This window comes from Polypterus senegalus, chromosome 12 (assembly GCF_016835505.1).
Source record: "Polypterus senegalus isolate Bchr_013 chromosome 12, ASM1683550v1, whole genome shotgun sequence".
NCBI classification, from domain to species: domain Eukaryota; kingdom Metazoa; phylum Chordata; class Cladistia; order Polypteriformes; family Polypteridae; genus Polypterus; species Polypterus senegalus.
The window spans coordinates 131,372,588-131,398,706 of record NC_053165.1 but is presented as its reverse complement, the minus strand read 5'-3'; the positions used below and the strand labels follow the sequence as shown (position 1 = coordinate 131,398,706).

The following is a 26,119-nucleotide window of genomic DNA, read 5'->3' as shown; positions in this document are numbered from 1 at the left end:
TTTTAAGAAGAATCCCTGACTCTGTTAACCACATGCCAAATTTTTAAAATTTTATGCCTAATACCTAGGCTGCCAAAATATCTAATTTCTTATGTTTTTTTATTCCATTGTGTATATTTTTATAAGTATATAAATGAACATAAATATGTGTGAATCAATTAGGCTTAATAATTGCAGCATATTATTACCTAATTCTCCACTTCTGGCTACAAACACACACACTCCTCTTTACCATGCTGCTTCTACCCATTTTCTGAGCCTCATTTTTTCAATTGTTGGAAGCTACGGCCTGGCGTAATAGTGCCATGCATAAGCAAAGAATCACTTGTGGGCAAAACATTATTCCAACCTAATACAGCTTATTCACATCAGGCCAGTTCCCACTTGTAAGTTAATCTAACATGACAATTTTAGGGTGCATCTAAAGTAAACGCTTGTAAACAAATTTCATAAATCCACTTATCAGGCCTGAAAAAGAACCAGTGTCATCAGATAGCAGTAGCTTCAACAGCCATCCCCATATCATTGCAGTTTAATGATTATTAAAATATATCTGATAAATGCATTGCTGTTTCACTCCTTCTCTTCTTTAGACCTCAATGGTAGTAATAGTATGCATTTTGTCTTTTATCTACACAAAGGTGAAATGGTACGTCAGGCAAGGGTGCTGGCTCAAGCTACCTCCGATTTAGTGAATGCTATGAGGTCCGACGCAGAAGCAGAAATTGACGTGGACAACTCTAAAAAGCTGCTGGCTGCTGCTAAGCTACTAGCTGATGCCACAGCCCGCATGGTGGAAGCTGCAAAGGTAAGACAAATTTTTTTTTTTGTGATCATTTAAATCAGTCTGTGGTGAAAGATTTTTGTAGATAACTGCACGGTAAGAATGGTCAGGGCTTAACAGTTCAGGCCTTGACTCTTAAATGAGAGTTTTTCGCCTTTAGCTTTGCATGTGTGCTGGCACTATAGCAGTTCATGTCACTAGTAAACATTTTTTTTGGTTTTATTCTGCTGCTTATGTTTAAAGTGTAATCATTTTTGAAATTGTAATTCTAATGGGCATGGTACCTGTAATGTATTATGTCTTACTGCTTATTATGAATATTATCAAGTATAGATTATCGTGAATGAATTAGAAATGTAGCTTAACCACAGTTATGTTTGAATATCTCAATTTTTTTTGGTTAATCTTTTCTTCATATGTCAAAGCAAACAAAAAAAATGTAGGACTTCGCATTTGATTATGCAGTGCTATCTCATAATAATAAAAATACTGCAATGACAGCTGTATACAGGAAAGCTGTCAAATTAATTGCTGAGTGTCATGATGATGTCTTATCTGTCCTTTACACTTGTGAATGTCTAAATGAGGATAAGTCATGTGGTGCTCAACTGTTTTGTTGTTTTGAATTTCCTGCACCATGCAGGAGATTTTTCCTATCTATCATACTTTTACATATTACATTCTTGAGTATTCTTCTAATGTACATGAATTGCTCTTAAACATCTCATCTTATCTCCTCTTCCAACACCACTTTTCATGGTAAGGATGTGGTGGCAGCAGGCCATGCAGATCAGCCCAGACATCCCTGCCCCCAGCTGCAAATTCTGTCTTCTTCCTTGGGAGTTCCCAAGCCAACCAAGATATATGATTCCTCCAGCATGTCCTGAGTCTGTCACAGGGTCCCTGCCCAGTAGGATATGCCAAGAGCAATTTCAGGGGGAGCTGCCTAATAACATGTCCAGACCACTCTAACTGGTTCTCTCAATCTGGAGGGGCAGCAACTTTAATCTGAGGTGATCCTGCTGTGGAGCTTCTCACTCTGTCACTAAAAGTCAGCCTAGCAGTCCTGTGAAAGCACTACATGTCTGTCACAGGAACTTGTGATTTAATTCTTCTTGTCATTACACACAGCTCATGACCATTGGTGAGGGCAGAGATGTAGACTGACCAGCAAGCCAAGAGTTTTATCTTTAGACTCGGCTCCTTCTTCACCATCATAAACTTGTACAGCTTTTGCAGAGCAGCTGCAGCCACTTCAATCTGCTTATTGAGCTTATATTCCTTTCTTCCATCACTTGTGAACCAGACACTGAGATACTTGAAATTACTTTACTGAGAGCAGTGGTCCACGTCATTCAACTGTAGAGAGCAATACACTGTTTTCCAAGAGAGAGACATAACCTCAGACTATGAGATCCTGATCCTAATCCCAGCCGCTTCACACTTGGCAGTGAATTGCTCAAGTGCAAACTGAAAGTCAAAGTCAAATGAGGCAAAGCAGTCAACATCATCTTTATTAAGCAAAATGCTACCCTTAGACTCCCTAACTGAACCCTCTCACATCCTCGGCTACACCTTGATAACCTGTTTGTGAGAAACACCAACAGGAGCAGTTACAAGACACAGCCGTGATGGAGTCCAACGCCCACATTGAATGAATATGACTTTACAGCAAGTGTTTGGACACTGCTGTAACTGTGTTCATATAGAGAAAGAATAACATGCAAGAGCGACACTGTTATTCCATATTCTTGCAGCTTCTCCCACATCATAAGCCGTATGATGATGGTGTAATCTTCAACAGCCAGGATGGAGTTAACACTGTTCCTTCTATATCTTAGGCTCAGCCATCAGAAAAAGTCTCCCTTTCAACACCCTGGCATAGGCCTTACCTGACCTGACCCTTCTGTAGTTGGAACACACCCTCTAGTTACATTTTTTTTATATATGGGGACGATCACACCAAGGGTACTTTACCTGCCTTCCATGCAACATTGAATGAATGTGTTAACCATACTGTCCCAACAATGTCCAGCACTTTCAACATCTTTGGCGGACTTACCACCAGAGAGTTCTTGGACCACCATCATAACTTCGACAACAGTGATTGGATCCTCCCAAATGAGTGTGTCCAACCCTGCCTCCTGATAGGAGAACATTTCCACCACGATGAAAAGTTCCACAGTGTTCTTTCCACCTTCAAAAATTTCCCCAGACGAGGTCAGCATCTCTCCATCCCTGCTTAACAGAGACTGGACAAGGTCATGTCGTCCCCTTCGGAGGTATCAAGCTGTTTACATGAATAGCCTTGTGGCCGTCCAATTGTCTTTCTCCATAGCCCCTCCAAACTTCTTCCTTGCTATAGTTTTTTGTTTTAGTCCTCTTAGACTGTTGGTACCTCTTAACTGAGCCAGGACACCTCAAAGAGAGCATTTCCCCTAAGGCCACCTTTTTCAGTCTGATGTCTTCCTTCACCTCTGGTGTCCGCCATCGAGTCCTAGGGTTGTTACCATCAGATGCCTCCACCGCCTTAAACCCACGGCTTTTAGCAACTTCTTCCACAGCTGAGGTTTTGGGATCCATTTGGATGCAATGTCCCTAACCTCGCTCTGCACATGGGAGAAGGTCTCTTGTAGGTAGGAGTTGATCTCATCATTCACAGAAGGTTCAGCCAGATGTTCCCAGACACCCTAACTGCTAATCTAGGCTTCCACAGTCTACTCAGCCTACACCCCATGCTGCAAATCCATCTCGCTGCCAAGTGGTAATCAGTTGACAATTTTGCCCCTCTTTTTACCCGAGTGTCCAAAACATATGACCTCAGACAGACAACAGCTACAAAGTTTATAATCAACCTTTGTTTCAAAGTACTGTGGTACAAGGTTCCACAGACTAGCACAGAAATCGAATCATTGTTCTGGTTCCAATCTTTTAGGCCGTTCCTCTGAATCACGCTCTTCCAGGTATCTCCGCTATTCCTGATTTGAACATTGAAGTCACAGTAAGACTACCAAGTCAGTGGGTGGTTCCCTTTCAAGCACCTTACCCACCATCTCAAAGAAGGTTGAATACTGAATTCAGCCTTCAGCCTTTTTCTTGAAGCATGCAATATAAATAATGATTGATAATAATGATAATGTTATTAGTAGTATGGAATTATCAACTTGAATATAAAAGATAGAAAAATTGTCATGGGGCATTATTGAATAGGTTCCATTTGAATTATTAAACATACAGTATATCAAAATTTGTCACAAAAGGTTTTCTGGCAAGAGATATGAAATATTAACCTGATTGTACAACATAAAAGCTGGACCTAACCCAGGCCTGCACATTTTACAATTCATACCTTCTGAACTGTCAATCATGATAGTAGCAACATAATATTATGGAGCTGTATTATCGTGGTATTTCCCTCCACTTGCCCTTTTACCCGTTTCCTCAAGGGTAAGGGTTCTCGTCAAGTTCGTTAGCAGGTTGGTCTACTGTTGCACTTTAAGATAAACACACACACAGACCCTAACCACAACAGTGCTCCATGAATGACACACACACACTGACTAACCCTTAGCACTTTAAACCACACAAGTGCTATAGGAATAACAGCCTGTCATTCAGCACTTCAAGAGACTTACTTATTTTCGGCACGAACAACAATACGATGTTTTAGTGATATCTCAGACCTAAATATTACTTTTGGTCTACAAGAATACATTTAAACATACAAAGACTCAGCACTCTTGACTATAAGCCATTCATCTGCCAAGAATACCTTTTTTCTCGTATTTGTTCCTTCTGTTGAGTATAGCGCTCTTCACTCTCAGCCATATAAACCTCGCAGCACAGAAATAATGGCAAACATCCGGCTGTCACCAGGTGCTCAAAGAAATCTAACTTATTACTTCAATCACTCTAGACATTAAGACAAAGCATTGAAAGTTAAAAGCAGCATGACATTTATTACAAGAATAATAATAATACCACAAGAACAAAGAATACTAGAAAATAGGTAGTGATAGGAAAGTCTGAATATATATAGTCTTTAGAAAAAGCTTACGAAAAAGTTACAGATGACAAGGATGAATGTCCCAGGGAGGCGTTTGATTTAGCAATCGATGTTCATGATGCCTTTCTGACGACCAGGGCCGTCTTCGTGCGTTCCTCTTCTTCTTCTCCCTTTGCTTCTCTTTCTTCTCCCTTTGCTTCTCTCTTCTTCTTTCCAAACCAAGGCATATTTATTATGAAATGTCAAGCCTTGGTTTCACAACACATGCACCTGATTGGCTGGCTGTCCAAATGATTGATGAATTAATTCAATGTCCGTTTTCCCACACAACAAAACCTTTGATGTGCTCTGAGGTATCAGTAGTTCTTCCTGTCCTAGGCTATAAAGCAAATTGTTGTTCCAGATGTCCATCCATAAAGTAATCAATAGCCTGAGGTATCAGCTCAGCATCCTTTCCCAGGCTATAAAACCAAATTAGCACGAAGCTATGAACAAGTGTTATAAAAGTAAGGTGTAAGGGAAGAAACCTGCTTTAATTTGTTAATTTCATCTGTTGTCTTGTCTTGAACAAAATTTAATGGAAACCAAAATGTACAGATTTTATACACCATAACAGGAGCTGTTTCACATTAACAAAGGTTTATGTTTTTCATTCTGTATATAGTAGCACCATCAACAGGGTGTCCTGTCAGTTAACACAATTTATGAGATTATGGAGAGTGCAAAGCTTTAGTTCATTTGAAAGGTTTTGTTCAGCCTAACTTAATTATTTGAACTTACAGAATAGTGTTAACCTGTCTAATTTGTGAATGACAGGGAGCTGCAGCCAATCCAGAAAATGAAGACCAACAGCAGAGACTGAGAGAGGCAGCAGAAGGACTAAGAGTTGCCACCAATGCTGCTGCCCAGAATGCAATTAAGAAAAAACTTGTCAACAGACTTGAAGTAGGTGTTAAGACTTTTCATCCACTGTTTGTGGACTAACCATCTACTGCTGTTGTGCAAACCTGAGTTTTCACAAAGGGAAATGCTAAAATATTTGATATGTGTAGTCTTTGTTTGTGTATTTATGTTGTTAATACATGCTGACTGGCCTTCTGGGTGGGGCTAGGCGTGGTCCTGAAATGTCTTTCCAGATCTGTGGTGGAGAGAGGAGAGGCAGTTAGCACCAGTGCCCGGTCTTGTTCCAAGGTGTGGTATTTTCAGAGCCTGAATGTGGTTTCTAGACATGCATGTTTAACAATATACACATTATATGTGTGTATGCATGTGTATGCAGCGTACAACTCTCTCTCTCACTGGAATATTGTCCAGGTAGTACTTCAAAGGGTATAGTAATACAGCCTGGTCCAACTCTACTTTTAGACAGACACCTGTGCAAATTGTTTGCTTCTAATTGCAAGGCTACATTTACTTTAATAAGTAATCAGTAATACAGTAATACAAGTAATAAGTAATACATAAGTTCTGTAGGTTGTAACCTATTAGTTGTTCCCTAAAGAAGTCCTATTTGTAGACATGTACTTTGTCGGCATGCCCATGTCAATCAAACACAGGAATTTCTGCAGTCTACTTGTGACTTTACACTGTAGGAAGATAAGTAAATAAATCAAGGTAAATAACATTCGATCTGGCTTTTATATAAGTAACATATAAATGTTATATAAAGACCATCACAAACCATAATCACAAAAAGAACTTTGCATGATACCTTGGCAATCATTGTAAGCACTGCTGTTTCGTTAAATGGGCTTGCGTTTGGCAGATTCACTGGCACGATGACTCCTGACTTCTTGCCGCATCCATATGGTGCCATCTTTCGCCTTTACACCTGGTGCAGTTGTGTTGTTCTTATATTTGAGTGGGCGTTTCTTGCAGGGAGGACTTCTGTTTTCTTTCTCCAATGTAGAATGCTTATCCTCATCTGAGTCCACCTCTGTTATAGCACATCTTTATTTGAAAACTAACAGTGTCAGATCGGGGGGAGAGTGAATATGACTGAGAGAGTAAAAGTGAATGATGAAACAATACGCTAACTTTTACAAATACCATAAATTTACACTGGGCTGTTACAGACTCAAATAAATCAAATGTATGTTTTTATTCCATAATAGTAGTAATAAATAGCCATTCACTATTCAAAACAGTTAATGCATGAAAGCCCTGGGGTCGAACCCGCCATCTCTCAACTTGGAGACTGAGGTTCTTACCTCTACACTACCAGACGTGTGTGTGTGGATGTGTGTCGTACCCTATCCCAATTTCTTTTACTTTGATTAAATTCTTGAAAAAAAGCATGCTTGTTTTGTTATATGTGTACCTTTTGTGAAAGTGTTTATTTGATATTTGGACTTCAGTCTCCACACATTAAAGTATACATTTCACATCAGCATTTGGACAATTATTAGTAGAACATGAAAAAAATTTCTGTTCTAGTTATTTGTTCAACATTTCTTGCCTTGCATTCCCTGTCATCCTACATTTACATAGATCATTGTAGACACGGAACACACATGAAATGTATATATTCTAATTAAAGATATATTATTTACCCTATACAATTCAAGGCACCTCATGCCACAATAAAGAGAGTTGAGCTGGGAGAACTTGGTGTACAACTAAAGCTGCGTCGGTGTGGGTTGGGAGAACAGGCTGCCTGATGCTTGTGCCGATCAACACATTTACAAAACAAAAGACACTAATGGAGAGGTGCAAAGGAATTAAAGGTGGCCCGGGATTATGAGTTTTTTCGATGGCTTCAGGGATTCTAGTGTTAATGATAACATTTCAGTTTTACAGTGCCATCCATAAAGTTTGGGACAAAGACACATTTTTTCTTGATTTACCCCTGTGCTCCCCGGTTTAAAATTACAATTCAAACAATTCAGACATGATTTCTGTTTAAGGGGATTTGTATACATTTTGAGCACACCATGTAAAGTTGACAACACTTTTTTTTACATGAACCCCCCAACCCCCACGCTTTTCAGGGCACCATAATATTTGGGACAATTGGTGGAACAGCTGTTTGTGATTTCTCAGGTGTGTGTCGGTAGTGCAGCCTTAAGATACTTCTGCTTACTTCTCCACTTTGGTGTCTATAGTTGCAATTGTTCAACATGAGAACAACAGCTGTGCCAATGAAAGTCAGAGAAGCCATTATGAGGCTGAAAAATAAGAATAAAACATTTAGAGACATCAGTAAAACCTTAGGATTACTTAAATCGACTGTCTGGAGTATCATTAAGAAGAAAGAACACACTGGTGAGGTCAATAATCACAAAGGGGGGACTGGTAGACCAAGGAAGACCTCCACTGCTAATGACTGGAGTATACTCACTGTGGTTAAAAAAAAAACAAATAAAAACCAATCAGAAACAGTTTTCAGTAGGCAGATGTGTGTGTGTCATAGATGACTATCACCAGAAGACGTCATGAAAGGAAATACAGAGGCCACACTGCAAGATGCAAACCACAAGTTAGCCACAAAAACAGGATGACCAGATTACAGTTTGTGAAAAGGACTTCACCAAGCCTGTAGAATTCTGGAAGAAGGGCTTGTGAACAGATGAGACAAAGATGAATCTGATTAAAGTGATGGCAAGAACAAAGTGTAGAAATGAAAAGAAACTGCCCAGAAGATCCAAGGCAGACCACCTCATCTGTAAAACATGGTGGAGGGGGTGTTATGGTTTGGGCAAGTATGGATGCCACAGGTACTGGCACACTTACCTACATTGGTGATGAAAATGCTGACGACAGTCATTCAATAAATTCGGAGGTGTATTGAAACGTCTTATCTACTCAAGTTCTAGTAAATATCTCCGAACCCACTGGGTGGCACTTCATCCTTCAACAAGATAATGATCCCAAACATACTGCTAAGGCAACACAGGAGTTTTTCAAGGCTAAAAAGTGGAACATTTCTGAATAGCCAAGTGAGTCACCTGATTTAAGTCTGATTGAGCAGGCCTTTCATTTGCTGAAGAGAAAACCTAAGGGAACAAGCCCTTGAATCAAGCAGGAGCTGAAGATGGCTGCATTACCGGCTTGGTGGAGCATAACCAGAGACGATCCTTGGCACCTGGTGATGTCTATGAATCACAGATTTCAAGCAGTCATTGTATTCATGGGATATGTGACAAATGCAACTTTAATAGACCTGCCATTGCTGTGTCCAAAATATTATTGTGAACTGAAATGGGGGGATCATGTAGAAAAAGTGTTGTCATTTCTACATGGTGAGACTGAAATGTATGCAGATCTCCTTAACTGAAAGTCTGCAATGTGCACTTTAATCACAATGTCTGAATTATTTGATTTGTAATTTTAAACTGTGGAGCAAAGGGTTAACTCAAGGAAAAATGTTTCTTTGTCTCAAACATTATGGAGGGCACTGTATATTAAATGTCTATCCTACATACATTCATTCTCTGATTTGGCATCTCTTTATATACCAATAGTTGTAGCATTGTCATGTGTACGGTCAAATTCTTTATTGCATATTCAACCATCATGTAGAACCTTGACTGGTGCCACAAGCTAGTGAGATTTAAGTTAAACATTCTAAAGTTTTTTTGGTTGAGGTCAACCGCTGAATTATAGTTTATTTCTGTTTTTTTTTTCTCCCTTAGAATGCCGCTAAGCAGGCAGCAGCTGCTGCAACTCAGACCATTGCAGCATCCCAGAATGCAGCATCTTCTAACAAGAACACATCTGCTCACCAGCAGCTTGTCCAGAGTTGTAAGGTAATTTTGAAATGATGTCACTCTTCCCTTTGAGGTGTCTGTCCAAAATAAATATCTAAAGTAAATATCCAGCAATTGGGCCATTCATTTTCAAGAAGTCATTTCCTGTTGGACATAATGGTAAAAAGTAAAAATAAGTTAATCAAATCGAGATGGTGAAATTGTATCCTCCAGGTTAATTTATATTTTATAAAGTGTAAGTCAGGATTGATCCGAGACATATGAAGCATCTTCACAGCTGAGTAAACCACTTACGTTTAAGGGTGGTGCTTACAAATAAATATATACCCAGGATAAAAATGTCCCATGAACAGTGTGCACTTAATAAAAGTGTCTGGCATTAGTTGCATCTTATAGCAAAGAATTGTTTCATTTTACTTATGATACTGTGGCTATGCAGCACAGATTCTGATCTCATTTTATCCTTTGACACACTGTTGAATGTCAGTCCATACAAACAGTGTAAGTGAAGACATAGTAAGCAATTATTCAGGCCAGTGGTGACAGATAATACATACATTTCTCTATTATTAGGGGTGCAAACTATATTAAAAAATACAAACAAATGATTTAAATATTATTTGCATATACAGTTACATTAGGACATTCTAGGTTATGTCCAAAGCTTTTAATTTTCTGACAACATTAGGATGATCAAAAAATTTTGTTCCTCAACTGTTAACATAAAACACCAGTTTTATTGTTGAACATAATCCCCATGAACACTAATTCACTTGTAATAACATTCACAAAGCTTTCCTGTGCCACTCAAAACAACTTTTTCTTGTTTGTGCAATCACTCTTCCATTGCCGACTTAACGTTGTCTTTAATGGCACAGTGAATTCTATGGAAGTAACCCATAAAGTTGCGAAGCAGATGCCTTAACCACAGAGTCTTGAAGGCAGTTGCTGTAATTATTATTGCAAATCAAAGAGTTGTCCCTAAAATGTGCAAAAAATACACAGATGTCAGATTGACAGATTGATGTTCATGCAAGTCATATATGAATATCCGATTGAAGAGTGGTTGAGGGGGTTCGCCTTGGATGTCCATTTGAGTCATACTAGGATGTCAGATCAAAGTGGGGTTTGGTTTCCCCGTGGAGATTCACATGAGTTGTAAATTGATTTCTGATCAAAGAGTGAGGGGTGTGTTCACTTTGGAATTTCACGCAATTCATAAATCAATGTTGAATCAAATAGCAGAGGGCAGTCCACAGTGTCTGAAATGGGAACATCAAGGACTAGGCGCCAATGACCACCTGAAGATATGCCCTCCCAACACCAACAGCAGTGTCTGTTATAGTTGATAGAATGCCACCCCCCGAAAGCTTTGATACCCTAGGAAACCACCTAGTTTCCCAATATTATAGAGTTGGCCCTGTTTTTGGTGTGTGTGTTAGCTATATGGACTATACCCTCAAAATCATGAAAAATTGTACATCAGCACAATTGTACATTTGGGCATTGAATTCCGTTGGTAACAGATATTCACCATTGGTTTGAATGTTGTTTAAACTCTTGTCAACTGTTGTATTAGATTTCATATTATGTTAAGAAAAGCTTCTTACATTTCTTCCAGTCTGAATTAATTTGCCTGAGAGTCTCCTTGGAACAGCAGCTGTGGTGACACTTTATTTCAGGAGTCAACACTCAGGGCACCCAATGTGCGCAGACCTTGGTCATGTTTAATTGTTCATGCAGAATCGATTCATTGCTTACCCATAATTAATCCCTATGGTGTATGCTGTTTCATGCACCACCCCTCTTAGAATCTCTGTTGTAGTTCATTTCATATTGGCATCTTTTCCTTTAATCTCAGTGTTAAGGCCAGGAAGACCATTAGCCTTCACGAAAGTATTATGTAGCCCATCTTTTGACTGTGGCACATGTGACTGGTCCTTGTACATGTTGACTAGCAAGAATGAATCTCTAAAACCGACCTGTTCTCTATTATTACAAACTCGCTGTTAGCGCAATACTTTTTTTTTTATTTTGGCATACCTGTTGTAGCATACATTATATACTAGAAATGCTATAAACTTGTAATTCACATATTTCAGCACACCATACCTAAGCTATGACCATTTACACCATAAATGATGAGATTGGCTGATAGATAGAGGTGGTGAGCACAGTTATGCAGTCGCTGTACCGATCTGTAGTGTTGAAGAAGGAGCTGAGTCAGAAGGTTGAAGCTCTTGATTTGGGTAATGACCGAAAGGATGAGATCATTGGTACGAGTGGCCAGAATGAACTTTCTCCGCAGGGTGGCTGGGTTTTCTTTTAGAGATGAGATAAGAAGCACAAATATCCTGGAGAGGCTCGGAGGAGACCCTCTGAGTCGAGAGGAGCCAGTTGAGGTGATTTGAGCATCTGACATGGACACCTTCTTGCAGAGGTTCTATGGGCACAACCAGCCGGGAGGAGACCCTGTGAGGATTATATCTCCTGTATACCCTGGGAACACCTTGGGATCCCGCAGTATGAGTTGGCAAGTGCAGTTGTTGAAAAGGGCATATGGCCTCACTGCTAAGACTGTTGCCCCCCCCCAACCTGGTTTCAGATAAATGGTGGAAAATGATGGTGATGTTCATAGTGTCAATATTGTCACGTGTACGGACTATAGTGAAATTCTTACTTGAACTTTCTAATCAAAGTTCAATATGTCACTACTCTCTGGTGCTGTTGATCGGTAAATTTTACTACCTTACCTCAGAATTTCTGTCTTGACCTTGAAATGTTCATCTTTAATATGAAATTATAAGCCTGTTCTCTTATGCATACTTGGCTCTGACTTAAACTTAATTATTCACTCCTCACAAGTGACACATATTCACTTATTAAGTTCTGTATTTTCTGAAATGTTTGTTTGTAGACTGTCGGCATGAGGTTACAAGTTTGGTAAATGTGAAATAAGAATGTGATACTTGAACTTGTTTATTCTGAAAAGCAAGGTTGATTTAAGCAAACCAGGTAGTGATCTTTGGCAGCAAAATTTGACACCAGAGTAGTTTATGAGAGATATGTGGCTGGGTGACTTCATATGTAGATTACGTTACACGAGTAATGAAATTTTTTTTTTCATGGATAGTTTTTTTTTTGTATTGTTTCCTGTTATCCAAAATTGGTCACCATAGACTTCTATCTGCAGAAACACAAGAAATTTTAAAAAATCCTCTGCCATTGCTAGAAACTACTAGGAGTAAGCAACTGTATTGTTGAGGATTTGTGAGACCTACCAAGTTCATTACTAGGTTGGTCTACTCCCATACATTTAGATTAACACACATAGACACAAATCCTATTCACACAACTATGTATGAGTGATGCCTAAAAGCGACAGTCGCTCCATAATATAACACATTGAATCCCATCTACATAAATATGTAAGAGTCACGCCTCATGGCTATCACCCCTCAGTACTTCACCTAGGGACTCACTATCACCAGCACCAACAAACATACAGTTGTCTCCAAGACTCAAAAAGGCTCCACAGCCATTGGCTATATGCCACTTATCAACCAATGGTGTCTTCAATCTACCACACTTGTTGTTCTACTGAGGTGCAACAACTCAGCCTTGATGAAACATGCAGGGTGAGCAAATGGCAACATCCCCTGCATCAGTTGTCTTAATATTTACTTTATTACATCAGTTACTCAAGATATAAACACAAAGTATAGACATATAAAAGCAACATGGCATTTTTGAAGCATAATAATACCAATAGAATAAAGTATATTAGAAAATATAATAGCAAATTTATGGATGTAGTCTTAGAAAATGTTTACAGTAAATTAGCAATGTCAAGGGTGGATGTTGTCCTGTGTGGCTGTTTAATTTAGCAATTGGCGTGATTCATACGTTGGCATTCTCAAACATGCATTGTTCTCTGACGTCGTATCCTATGTGGTTCCTTTTACCGTCCTTCAGTTGGGGCATTATTTATGTTGAAATCCCACATGGGGCTTTAGCGCATATGACATTACATACTATTGATTGGCTAGCTGTCCTGGTGACTGATGACTCTGCTCAACAGCTTTGATCCTGTGTGTTTTCCGTTCCTTTTTACCATTAAGTTACAAACTGAAACAGATGCCTTACAATATGGGAAGAACGTATAAGAGAGAATGCTTTCAATGTAAGCTGCCCCTGTAGTTAGGTTACCTTAAGGGTCCTGGTTTGCTTGAGCAAAATTAAAAATTAACATAAGCAGTCGGTAGTTTCATAAAATGATTATTTTTTACTGCAGGGCAATAACATATAAAAAAAAATCACTGTTGGGTGGAGTATTCCTTTAACTTCACACTTAAAGACAGCATTCCACAAACACTGTGATAACAATGGGCCATTTGACATCTTTTCATGGATAATCCATTTTCTCAAGATTGGCAGAGTGGTAGGTCAAAATCAGCAAAGTTGTCAGCTTCTTCTCTTTATCCCAATCGCTTCCATCTCTCCCATCTGGAATCTGTTGCTGTAACACTGGATAAAACAACCCTTTATACTAAAACAGTCCAGCTACTCAATTACATCAGTTAAGCAGCTACGGTTTCACATTAACTGGAGTCAATTTATAAATCCGATTGGTCTGGAACACCTACAACACCAATGAAAAGTGAACCAAAGGCAAATGTTTAGATGAATAATATTGAACTGCATAAGAACATAAAAGCTCTTTCCATTATTAAATGTTAAGTTTTGTGTAGTGGGTAAATATTGTTATTATCTTAGTCATGGAATAAAATGTCACTGTCGGGCTTGTTTAATTGGAATTTACATTTGCAGGCTGTTGCTGATCACATTCCTCAGTTGGTTCAAGGTGTACGAGGGAGTCAAGCACACCCAGAAGATCTGAGTGCCCAGCTTGCGCTCATTATTGCCAGTCAGAACTTCTTACAGGTATGACTTTATTATTCAAGGAAATGGATTACAGTTATCCAGACAGAGAACAATTGATTTCAGGGTTTGATCTTAAGATGCGGGAGCTGCGATACTGCTACTCTAACCACTTTGCAAACAGTCAGTACAATCTGGATGAACTAAAGAATAATCACTTTTAATAAAACACAGTGTGTAGTTTGCTAGTTTTTCTTTACATTATTTATTTCTGAGATGATCATATCATTGATATTTAAATAATATGCCATTACTTGCTTGTGTACTAAACTTCCAGAACCTAGTCAGCATTTAAAGACTACACAGTGACATTCGTAACAGTAAAATTATATATATATATAGATAGCATTCTAATCTTGGGAGTACAACTAACACGGGGACTTATTCTATTAAAATACTTTACATATAGAATTCATTTGTTATATGCAAAGATTTGAAAATGACAATCACACGTAAAAATCAATATAGCATGTACCCTTTATTTTTAAAGAGGGGTATCTGTCCTACCACAATCACCCACTTCCAAAATTCCTGAAAAAAGTCCACTCTCTGACTTACCATGGGAATACTATGGCAAAAAAAAGATAATACATGAGGACAGCAATGGTTGTTTTAACTAAAAACGGAACGGCTTCAGCATCAATGATAAATCGATTGTTGTGTTGAACAGAAGTCATCTACTCAGCAGTGGCTGTTATGTCATGTTCACCATGTCATGGAACATACACTGACATGCGTGTTTACCTGCAAATCATAAAGCATACATTGACATCAGGGTGTCAAACCGATTTCCTGGAAGGCTGCGCTGGCAGCCGGTTTTCATTCCAGCTACTTTCCCCATCAGTAACCAATTACTAGTACTAATGGAGCACATTATGTTGCTTTGTTTTTAATTGACTTGTATTTTTTCTTTAAACTGCAGCCAAACAATAATGAGAAGCAAAGCAACAGATGGTCAGAGTAACTTCGACCTTATTTGCACCTGTGTCTTTTATACTATACCTATCTTATTAATATATCAGACAAGGAAAATGTGAACGTTTGAGAAATACTGATTTGATGTGGACAGCAAAGCATTTGGATTGTAATCTCAGCAAAAAGCAAATCAGTTCTGGAAATGACTGAAGTGGTGGAATGAGAACTTTAAAAAGCAAACAATTAAATAGTGAGATTAAATAGCAGCTAGCTAGGAGTTTGATTGGAGTGATAATGGTGACCCGTCAGTACTATTTGAGACCTTAGTGTTAGCTCATTATCTGTTGCCTTCCTTTATGTATCTTTATTGTTTGGATGCCATTTAAGAGAAGGGAAAAAACATTAATATACAATTCCTATAAAAAGTATTAACAAAGGACTTTTTTATTGCCATAAATCTTTGAATCATAGTAGATTTAATTGAGCTTTTTTGATCAACACAAAACAACTCTGTAATGTCAAAGTGATAACTGAACTCTGCAAAGTGATCTAAATTAATTAAAAATGTAAAACACAAAATAATTTATTGCATAAGCATTCACCCCCATTAACACTAGAATTACCAGAGCCTACGAAGAAACTCGTAGATCCGGCCCACCTTAAATTCGTTTGCTCCTCTCCGCCACCGTCTTGTCCTGTAAATGTGCAGATAAAGACAAGCAGCAAGTAGCCTGCTATTCCATCCCCACTGCTGCAGAACTTCACAAAGTTCTCCCAGCTCATGCCTTGATTATCTGGGAGTGAATTGCTGGAGTTTTAGAGTGGAAATAATAGATCGTTATTTGGAACACATGCATTTCATGTGTGTTCCGTTTCTACAATAATCTGTGTAAACACATTATTAAAACAGAATTTTTTTCATATTTTAGTAGTATATGACAAAATGTAGGCATAAACTGTATAATGTATGAAGCCTGAAGACCAAAACTCAAATAAACACTTTCACAAAAGGTTCAAAGAAAAGACAAGCAGCTTCCAATGGCGTAGCGGTAAGATGTGCTGACTTGTAATCAAGAGTCCCCAGTTCAATCCTGACTGCCTCCTATATTTGCCGTTTCAGTAGTGAGCTGCTCTTATTGTTAATATTATACAGTACACACATACATTTGGTTTATGTCTGTAACAGATGGTGTACATTTACAGGACTTGTAAAAGTTACTGTTTTTTTCAATTTTATTCTCTTAGTCACGATCACGATACATACTACCGCCCTAGGGATCTGATGCTGTTAGTTTTTATTTGAAACTGGGAGTAACTGTAGATGTGAGTGGTGTTTTGAGGCAATGGAACTGGACATTCTCTGATCTGGAGGGATAAAAGCTACAAGATACAAGAAGACAGATTCACCAGCGTTTGTGTGTCAGCTTTTATCCCTCCAGATCAGAGAATGCATGTTCTGCGGTGGTGGGGGATGGAGTAGTAAGCTGCTTACTGCTTGTCTTTATCAGCACATTTACAGGACAAAAGATGCTGATGGGGAGGTGCGAACGGATTTAAGGTGGGCCGGATCTACGAGTTTTTTCGTAGGCTCTGGTAATTCTAATCTTAATATGACACACCTAAATCATGACTGGTGCAGCCAATTGGTCACATGATTACTTAGATGGAGATCACCTCTTTGGGGTTTCAATTGATTATAGTCAAAATACACCTGACATATACGATGAAGACAAATGAACACTTCAGGCAACTCCTTTTCAATCAATCAAGATTAGTAAGGGGAGGACACCAAAGAACTGGAGTTACAAGCTTCAGTGGGTAAGACTGGAGAGACTGTGCATACCACAACTGTAGCCTGCTGCCTTACCAGTCACAGCTTAATGGGAATCTGGCAGAGAGAAAGCCACTTTTTTGTTAAAAAACAAAACATTCATGATATCTCGGCTAGTTTGCAAGAAGACACATGGGAGACTGAGCTTTTTGGCCATTAGTGTAAGCCATGCACAGCACATTATGAAAAGCACAACATCCCTACCAGAATGGTGGTGACATCATACTCTAGTAATGCTTCTCTGCAGCAGGACATGGAAGGCCTATGCGGTTATAAGGTTATTCTGAAGGAAAATCTTTTGGAGACTTCAAGAAACCTGCACCTTGGGAGAAGATTTGTTTTCCAACAAGACCCCAACACTACGATAAAGCCAAAGTTTCACAAGAATGGCTTAAAAACAATGTTAATGTCCTGGAGTAGCTGAGTCAGAATCCAGATCCTAATCCAACTGAAATTTTATGGCTGCACTTGAAAAAGGCAGTTTATTTACAAACACCGTGCAGACTGACAGAGCTTAAGCAGTTTTACACAGAGGAATGGGGAAAACCTGCAGTGTCCAGGTAAGGAAAGCTGATAAGAGTTCTGCCCACGCAGACTTGAGGAAGTCATGACTGCCAAAGGTGCATCTTCTTAATACTGACTTGAAGGGGGTGAATACTTACATGTTCAGTTATTTTGGATCAAAAAGCCAAAAATAAGTCCACTGTGCTTGTGTTTCAACATTATTTATTTAATTTCCTCTAATCTCCTCAGACCACTTTTCCTGGTGAGGACCATGGCAGCAGCACGTCAAGCTGATCAACCCACACTTAATAAATGTTAATCATTCCGGCATGTCCTTGGTTCTGCCGAATCGCCTCCACCCAGTTGGATATGCCCGGAGCAACTCCAGATCCTTGCCCAAACCACCCCAACTGGCTCCTCTAGATCTGGAGGAGCAGCGACTCAACTCTTGGGTCTCCCTGATTTCTGAGCTTCTATCCCGATTACAGATTGTCCACCCTACGGCCCTACAAAGAAACCTCATTTCTCTCTCTTTTACTTGTGATCTCATACTTTTGGTCATTATCTGAAGTTTATTACTATAGATGAGGACAAGGATGTGGTTTAACCAGTATACCAAGAGTTTTGACTTCCCATCTCATCGCCATGGACCAGTTTAGCCCCTGAAGAGTAGCTGCCACCGCTCCAGTCCACTTGTTGCCCTTACTTTCCCTTCTTCCATCACTTGTGAAGGCGATCCTAAGATACTTGAACTCCATCCACCTGGGGACAGCAATCCATTCTTACTCTGAGAGTCAACCATGACCTCAGTCAGGGAGTTGCCGATCCTCATCATTGCCAATTCACACTCAAGTGCAAAGATGACCGCATCATCTGCATAAAGCAAGAATCCTAACCCAAGCTTCCAAAACTGGACACCCTCATGTTCTTGGCTACATCTTGAACGTATTGATATTCATGAAAACCACAAACAAATTTGACTCAATGCTAGATATTTTGACATAGCTCTTGCTGTGTTCATATAGGAAATGAATATCATGTAAGAGCAGCCCTGTTAGCCCATACTTGTACATCACCTTCCAAAACACGTGCCAAGGGACACGGTCATATGCGCTGTCCTAATTTATGACATGAATGTAGACTAATTCACGACCAGTATAGAATCAACATTGTATAGTAATAATAAAATGTAAAAACTTTCATTGGGGGGTTTTATACTTTTTATTGGCAATGGCAGTCACTTATAATTGAGGCAGAAGAGGAATGTTAAATTAGAAGCATAACTTTTAAAAGTTTAAGTGGGTGGCTAGACCAAAAACAAGTAGCCAATGCTGCCCTCCAGTATTTGAGTTTAACACCCCTGCACTGACAGGACCTTATTGGCACACCCTCCTGTTGTGACAACCCCTACATATACTTAATGAGGACTTCTTGAAAAACTCTGGGGTACAAATTGAAGGGATTCTTGGTTTGGGGCATTGCTCACTTAATGTTGTGAACGCCACATTTGCACCAATAGCTGAATTATGCCTTTTGTAGAAGCACTCACAGTGGGATGTTGTTCCTTGAATCCCCTGCATGCCAAGCTGGAGGAGCCTGTAGGAGCATACATCTCCACAATTGACATACGCTGTTCCAATGAATAGGACATGTCTTGTCTCCACCATGCATTCCTGATAGCTTCATTAAGTGCACTGCTACTGAAATTATCTGAGCAATAGTCTGTCATTTTCAGTCATGATTTATTTCAACTCAGGTTTGAAATGTGGAATGCCATTTGAAGTTCTGGCTTCAATGCCAATGTATGGGCACATCTGGCTAAAACAGTCCCATTAGAATGGGAGCTGGTAAATGCGACTCATTTTTTACAAACAAAAAGCTCTATTCTCCAGCTGAATACAGAAGATAACCAAGTGCTTGCTAAAAATAAATGTTTACTTATAGATTTAAAGGTTGTATTTATTTTTTTGCTTATTAAGCTGTTTAATTATTTAACCTGCAGCCTGGAAGTAAAATGGTGACATCATCCAAGTCTGCTGTACCAACAGTATCTGACCAGGCTGCTGCCATGCAACTTGGTCAGTGTGCCAAAAACTTGGCAACCAGCCTGGTTGAACTCAGAGCGGCAGCACAGAAGGTAAAATTTTATTTGTCTAATTCCTATTTTAGCTAAAACCTTCAGTAAGCTAATGCTGTTAACACCACTTTAGCCTCTTTGATTCTGCCCACCTTAGTTCTTCTGTGGTATTTTTCTGCAAGGAATTTTTATGCTGTTGAGCGGAGAGACAACTCAGAATATTAATCTTCACATTACTTTTATTTATTTTATTACACAGCCCTCAGATAGTGTTGGATTGATACAAACATTAGGAGTTTGGTATTGATACAAAAAAACGTGCAGAAGCATTTAATAAATAAACCATATTTTTCACAAAATAAAAGGCAAAATTAATATTCTACTTCTGTAAATAGTATTGACAAATTGAACACTAGCTCTATTTTATTTTAAATGTGGTAATAATCACAGCCAGGCAGAGAGGAACAACATGGATACACATGCTGGGGGTTGAAATCACTTGGTGAAACACTTTGTGCAGCACTGAGTGCTCCTGGCCCACCAACTCCACTACCGTTGCCCAACATTAAACCAAACCCTCTTATATGCCCGGTGTCTGTTTATGCTGTGAAGGATGTGTTTCTTTTTATTTGGTTCCTAACCTAACTTCCCTGTACTTTGTGTATCCCGTATCCGTGTCAAGGCCCCAAAGCACCCTGATCCTTCTCCCTCACTGTTGAGTTTCATGATGGCGCATGTGCTGCTCCCGCACACTGCGCTGTTCCATGTCATACTCACAGGTGCTTCTTTTGCACACCACACATCTCTTCTCCTGCTGTGGCAACACTACATTCCAGCAAATTCTTATAGTCCCTATTAATAACTTTTCTGACTTCTTTCAGACAGGTCCTCTGACTTTGTGTATCTTCTGCCAACCGACAGTGGACTCTTGTGCTTCTTTCATTTTCCTGTTCTCTGCCTCTTCATATCCTGAGCTCATTACAGTCCTTAGTTTTCCTAACTTGCCAACCTGGTCATTACAACATGTTCAGTATCTGAAATATTTCAACATAAGAACATTTCAAACAAATAAACAAAATACAGTTGGAAAATATTTGCTGACACCTTAAACAACAGCAAACACACTTTCAAATGCCATTGGGGGCTAAAAATATTACTAGTGAAATGCACACTATGCATTGCACACACTGTTTCAATTAGACTACGTTGCAAGTTAATATCATTTAGTATACCATTTTGTATCATCCATCCATTCATTATCCAACCTGCTATATCCTAACTACAGGGTGACGGGGGGTCTGCTGGAGCCAGTCCCAGCCAACACAGGGTGCAAAGCAGGAAACAAATCCCAGGCAGGGCGCCAGCTCACTATAGGCCGCACACACACGCATACACACCAAGCACACACTAAGGACAATTTAGGATCGCCAATGCACCTAACCTGCATGTCTTTGGACTGTGGGAGGAAACTGGAGTACCCGGAGGAAACCCATGCTGACACAGGGAGAACATGCAAACTCCATGCAGGGAAGACCTGAGAAGCGAATTTGGGTCTCCTAACTGTGAGGCAGCAGCGCCACCATGCCGCCCCCATTTTGTATCACACCTTACACAATTATACGATTGGGCCTAAGTTGGTGTGTATTTGTGTCTGTTCATCAAACAAGCTTGGGAATGCATGCTTTGCCAAAATGATGGACTTGTTAACCCATTGTGGGAGCAGCCCGGACACAGACAGATGGACATTATATCAAAGTCCATCGCATGTTTATTTACAATTATAAAAGAGCACCAACCCAGCGCCACAGCACCAATCACCCCAGTCCAGGCCAAAACCACAGTATGCCTTTCCTGTCTTCAGGCCATCTCTTTCCTCTCCCAGACCTCGTCCTCTTCCACCCAACTCCAGCCCTGAATGAAGGGAGGCAAGCTCTTTTATTTCCCCCCTGATGTGCTACCGGTGTGCTCCGGCAATCTTCCACCGACACGCCCCAGTGTGGCGGAAGTGCTGGCTGTATCCCCGGAAGCACTCTGAGTGTCCCTGCTCCTCTGAAGTCCAGGGCTTTCCAGGCATTGGGACGCCCCCTGGCAGTGACCACAGGCCCCTACAGGGTTGAGCGTCTAAGCTCTGCACCCGCAGCCCCCAAAGCAACCAGGGCGGTCGCCCCCTCATGGTCTGGAGGAGGAGCAAGCCCTACTCTGGTCCTCCTGGGCGTCCCGGCTGGGTACCACCCCCAGCCACGTGCCACACCATCAACATACATTAATCTTAAGTTAATTTTTTTTTTTTTTTTTACTGTAAATACCATTTCACACCTGTCGAGTTCTCAGACCCTGGAAGACATTGGGATGAGTAAGGGGTAAATGCTTGGAAAGATTCCATGTCTCGATCCGGCTAGTCACACAGACGCAGCACTGCTATGCAGGTAGATTACTGCCAAAAGTCTGAGTGTGAGCACCACACATTTTGTAACTCCATACATCCAATGTAAAGAACCGTCACACCTTGTCCATACTCGGGTGCACTTAAGCCGCTTTTCCACTGCATAGTACGGCACGACACGGTTCAGTACAGCTCACTTTTGCGGGGCTTTCCACTGGGAACAGTACCTGGTACCTGGTCCTTTTTTTAGTACCACCTCAGCCGAGGTTCCAAGCGTGCCGAACCGTTACCAAAATGTGACGTGTAAACTCTACTGGTCACTGATTGGCCGGAGAAAATCGTCATTACTGCGTCACTGGCTATTCTTTTCTTTAAAGGTACAGACACGCGGAAGTTTCGAAAGTTCTCCAGCCACTGAGTGTTTGTAAAACCGGGAACAATCACATCCCACCACTCTGAAGCACGGTTAAATGTCCAAACCGATGGTCTGTTGCGGCAACTTTTTTGCAAAATGTGGAAGATCTGTAATATACAGAATCAGCATTTTAATGTTACACTGGCAGTTAAGTTCATTTTATGCTTTGCAACAGTGATAAAAGTTAGCTAGTGATGTGCTTTTTTTAGATGCTTAACCTTGCGCGTCGTCGAGCTAAAGTGTTGTCGTTGTCTGCGTGTTGTTGTAAAAGTTCCACGGTGTCACTGCAGTAGAGGCGGCGCAACTATAAGAACACGTGAATAATCCCGCCCACTCTAAAGCGGTACTAAACTGCAGTCGAAACGCAAACCGAGCTGAACTGAGCCGAACCAAGGTGAGCTGTACTGAACCGTGTCGTGCCGTACTATGCAGTGGAAAAGCGGCTATAGACACAGAACTTACTTTTCAATAATGGTAGTGTCACATTTTCATGCATTAAAATTATTAAATTTTGCCTAATACTGGTATAGTAACATCTTTAAATCTTGGTAGCTTTTTACATTTTTTAGCACCATTGTATCTCACAACACTGTCTTCAACACAGACACATATAACAGATGGTCCCTGTCAGTAATGACAAGCACACTTTTGAATGTATAGCCTGTACTGTACAGTTTAGAAACTTTTTTTAGTTGTTATTTATGTACTGACAAGTTTCATACAATTAACATTGTGTTCACTTTGAAAACAGGCCCACGAAGCTTGTGGTCCAATGGAAATTGACTCGGCACTCAACACAGTACAGACACTAAAGAATGAACTCTATGATGCCAAGATGACAGCAGCAAATGGGCAGCTGAAGCCTCTCCCTGGGGAAACGGTGTGTTGATCTTGTTTGTGTGCCTGCCATGTTTGCAGAGTTTGTTACAATCACAATGTACCTGTCTCTACCCATTTGAAGTTTGACATTTTTTGGAATAATTCTGTCCGATTCAGCAGTGTACCAGAGCCAGTATCAATATAAGAATTCATTTCATATGCAAGTGTCACTTGAACGTGTAAAAGCATGAGTCATCGGCATCTATTTTTGACTAACATTTCCAGTAATTGCTTGGCATGGGATGACATATGAACAGACAAAATCCGACAAGACACTCATCAGGGAGATGTTGAATTTAGACAAATGCAAGTTTTCTGATTATAAGCAGACTTAGCAATGCAAATGTATTCTTACTGCTGTGCAGTTAATTTTTACATCGTCTGGAATGATTATTGTAGTAAATGCCTGTGCATTACTGTTACCCTTCTAATTTGCAAGGTAGATAATAATAAAATATAGCTTGTTATTGACTGGAAGCTGCTGGTGTAAGTAGGGACAAACCCTAAAGAGCAGTCACCACCAGAGGCTTTTGAATGAGCTCTCTGTGTCTCCAAGTGAAGGAGGTTAACATGTGTCTAATTAAATCCATACTGGGGGGAAAAAAAGGTGAGGAAAGGGTTAATTTAGCTGTCTTTTTTATACACCTTTTTAAACAAGTATGTCATAGAAGAGGTTGGGACCTAAATCAACAGTGGCTGTTTTCTGTTCATTAATATTTCATTCTTGCCTCTCTATAACAAGTTTACATATTTGCCTCTTCCTGGGTTGCACACAGCACAAATGTGTCCCTGAATTAGTGTTTCCTTCTCTTAAAATACAAAAATACAGTAGAAATACATTCCTGATGTAATTTTTTAATCATATATATTTTTTTCATTTAGCTTGAAAAGTGTGCTCAAGACCTGGGAAGTACTTCTAAAGCCGTGGGATCCTCTATGGCTCAGCTACTGACTTGTGCTGCACAGGGCAATGAGCATTACACTGGTGGGTTTCTGTTTATTTTAATTGAAAAACTACTTGAAAAAGTAACAAGATAAAGCAATCAACCAAATGAATATATTCAAGTGTGCAAATCACAGTGTCAACCTTCAGATCCAGCATTCTGGCAGTGCAGTGTCAATGTGTTTTTTTGTTTTTTTTTATTGTCAGATACTTTGTTTTTCCTTCATATTTAAAAGATGTGCATGCTGGATGAATTGATGCTCATGAATTGGCAAAGTCTGAGTGTGGTTATATGTATGAATACTTATCCAGTGCCCTGGTGCCCCATCCAGTGTTGATTCCTGCTTTGTGCCTGATGCTACCAGGATAGTCCCCAGTCTCTGTAACCCTGAATTGGATTAAGCAGGTTTAAGAATTTTATGTTATGTTATATATGTACAGAGTTGCCAAGCAGACAGTCGTATACTCTGTTTAATGGTGTCTGCAGAAGACAGCTGTTAGAAAATAAAACATGTGTCCCATTTTTATCTTATTTCTAACTTAAAACTAAACATTAAGCCTTCACATTTTTAGAGTTATATAATCAAGTTTTTTTTTTTTTTTAAGTTTTTATTCATGTTATACTGTATGTTATTCAGAAAGTGAAAATACTGGGTGATTGTTTTGTCATGGAGTCACACCAGGGTCCTTCCCAGAATGCAAATTTTGTCAAGTGGCTTTATTGTCATACCATCCATACACTGTATTGCACCATACAGTTGAATGAAGTAACATTCCCCAGGACTGCAGTACAGCATATACTTAACATCCTATTAAGAGATGCATAAATAGTAATAATTTGAAATAGTCATACATCTCTCTATTATATAAAAAATCCTGCGACGAGACTTTTTCAAGACCGCAAGACGAGACTTTTGCCATGAGATATGACACTTTGCGTACTTAATTATGATGGGTGAAGTCGATGCTTTACAATTATGGGAATGATGCATCAATTTGGACTTCCAGAAGAAATTGACACATCAGAGGTAAAGAAAGAGTTAACAGCAGACGAAGATTTAACTGTGGAAGACCGTGGAAAATTATATCAGAAAATGTACTCACAATTAAATGATGATAAAAGAGCAGTTTTCGACACAATTCAAAAATCTTCTCTGTGAAATTTATTAGCGGTTATTCTTCATAGATCGACCAGGCGGAACAGGTAAAACATTTTTGTATAAGTGTTTAGTCCATTATTGCAAACACTTATCCAAAAACATTGCATCGATAGCATCGACAGGTATAGCAGCAGTTCTTATTCCATACGGTAAAATGGCTCACAAAACTTTTAACTTATCCTTAAAATATCACATTCCAAAAAGTCAGTTTATTTATCAGAGAGAAAAAAAAATGGTATTCTTTCATGGGCAGTTATATGTTGCATTGTCATGATGTAAGTCCAAACACGGAATCAAAATTCAGTGCGATATTGAAGAAAAGTTAATTTCAAATATTGTTTTTACTGAAGTTTTAAAGTAAAAGTAAAATTTTAAAAAGTATTTGCATGTTAATATCAAAGACAAACAGAACGAAAACATATAACGCAGCGAATACCTATAACGCAACATGAAACATAATTTTCTTTCAATTTATTACGTTTTACTATTTTTAACTATGGCTAATTATACACTGAAATGTAAAATAGTTAGTTCTATAATGCAAATGTAACACATCCCATGAAAATAACAAT

The 26,119-nt window shown here is 39.5% G+C and overlaps 1 protein-coding gene across 2 annotated transcripts in view; it reads left to right on the top strand.

Annotated features, from left to right (window-relative positions):
* Nucleotides 1-26,119, top strand: part of tln2b (talin 2b) — a 679,676-nt gene that overhangs the window by 485,231 nt on the left and 168,326 nt on the right. For both annotated transcript variants that reach the window (XM_039773443.1, XM_039773442.1), the window contains exons 22-28: nucleotides 642-808; nucleotides 5,607-5,735; nucleotides 9,425-9,538; nucleotides 14,330-14,443; nucleotides 19,693-19,827; nucleotides 23,317-23,445; nucleotides 24,327-24,429. In XM_039773443.1, coding sequence (XP_039629377.1) covers nucleotides 642-808; nucleotides 5,607-5,735; nucleotides 9,425-9,538; nucleotides 14,330-14,443; nucleotides 19,693-19,827; nucleotides 23,317-23,445; nucleotides 24,327-24,429 — 891 coding nt within the window. The remainder of the gene's footprint in view (nucleotides 1-641; nucleotides 809-5,606; nucleotides 5,736-9,424; nucleotides 9,539-14,329; nucleotides 14,444-19,692; nucleotides 19,828-23,316; nucleotides 23,446-24,326; nucleotides 24,430-26,119) is intronic.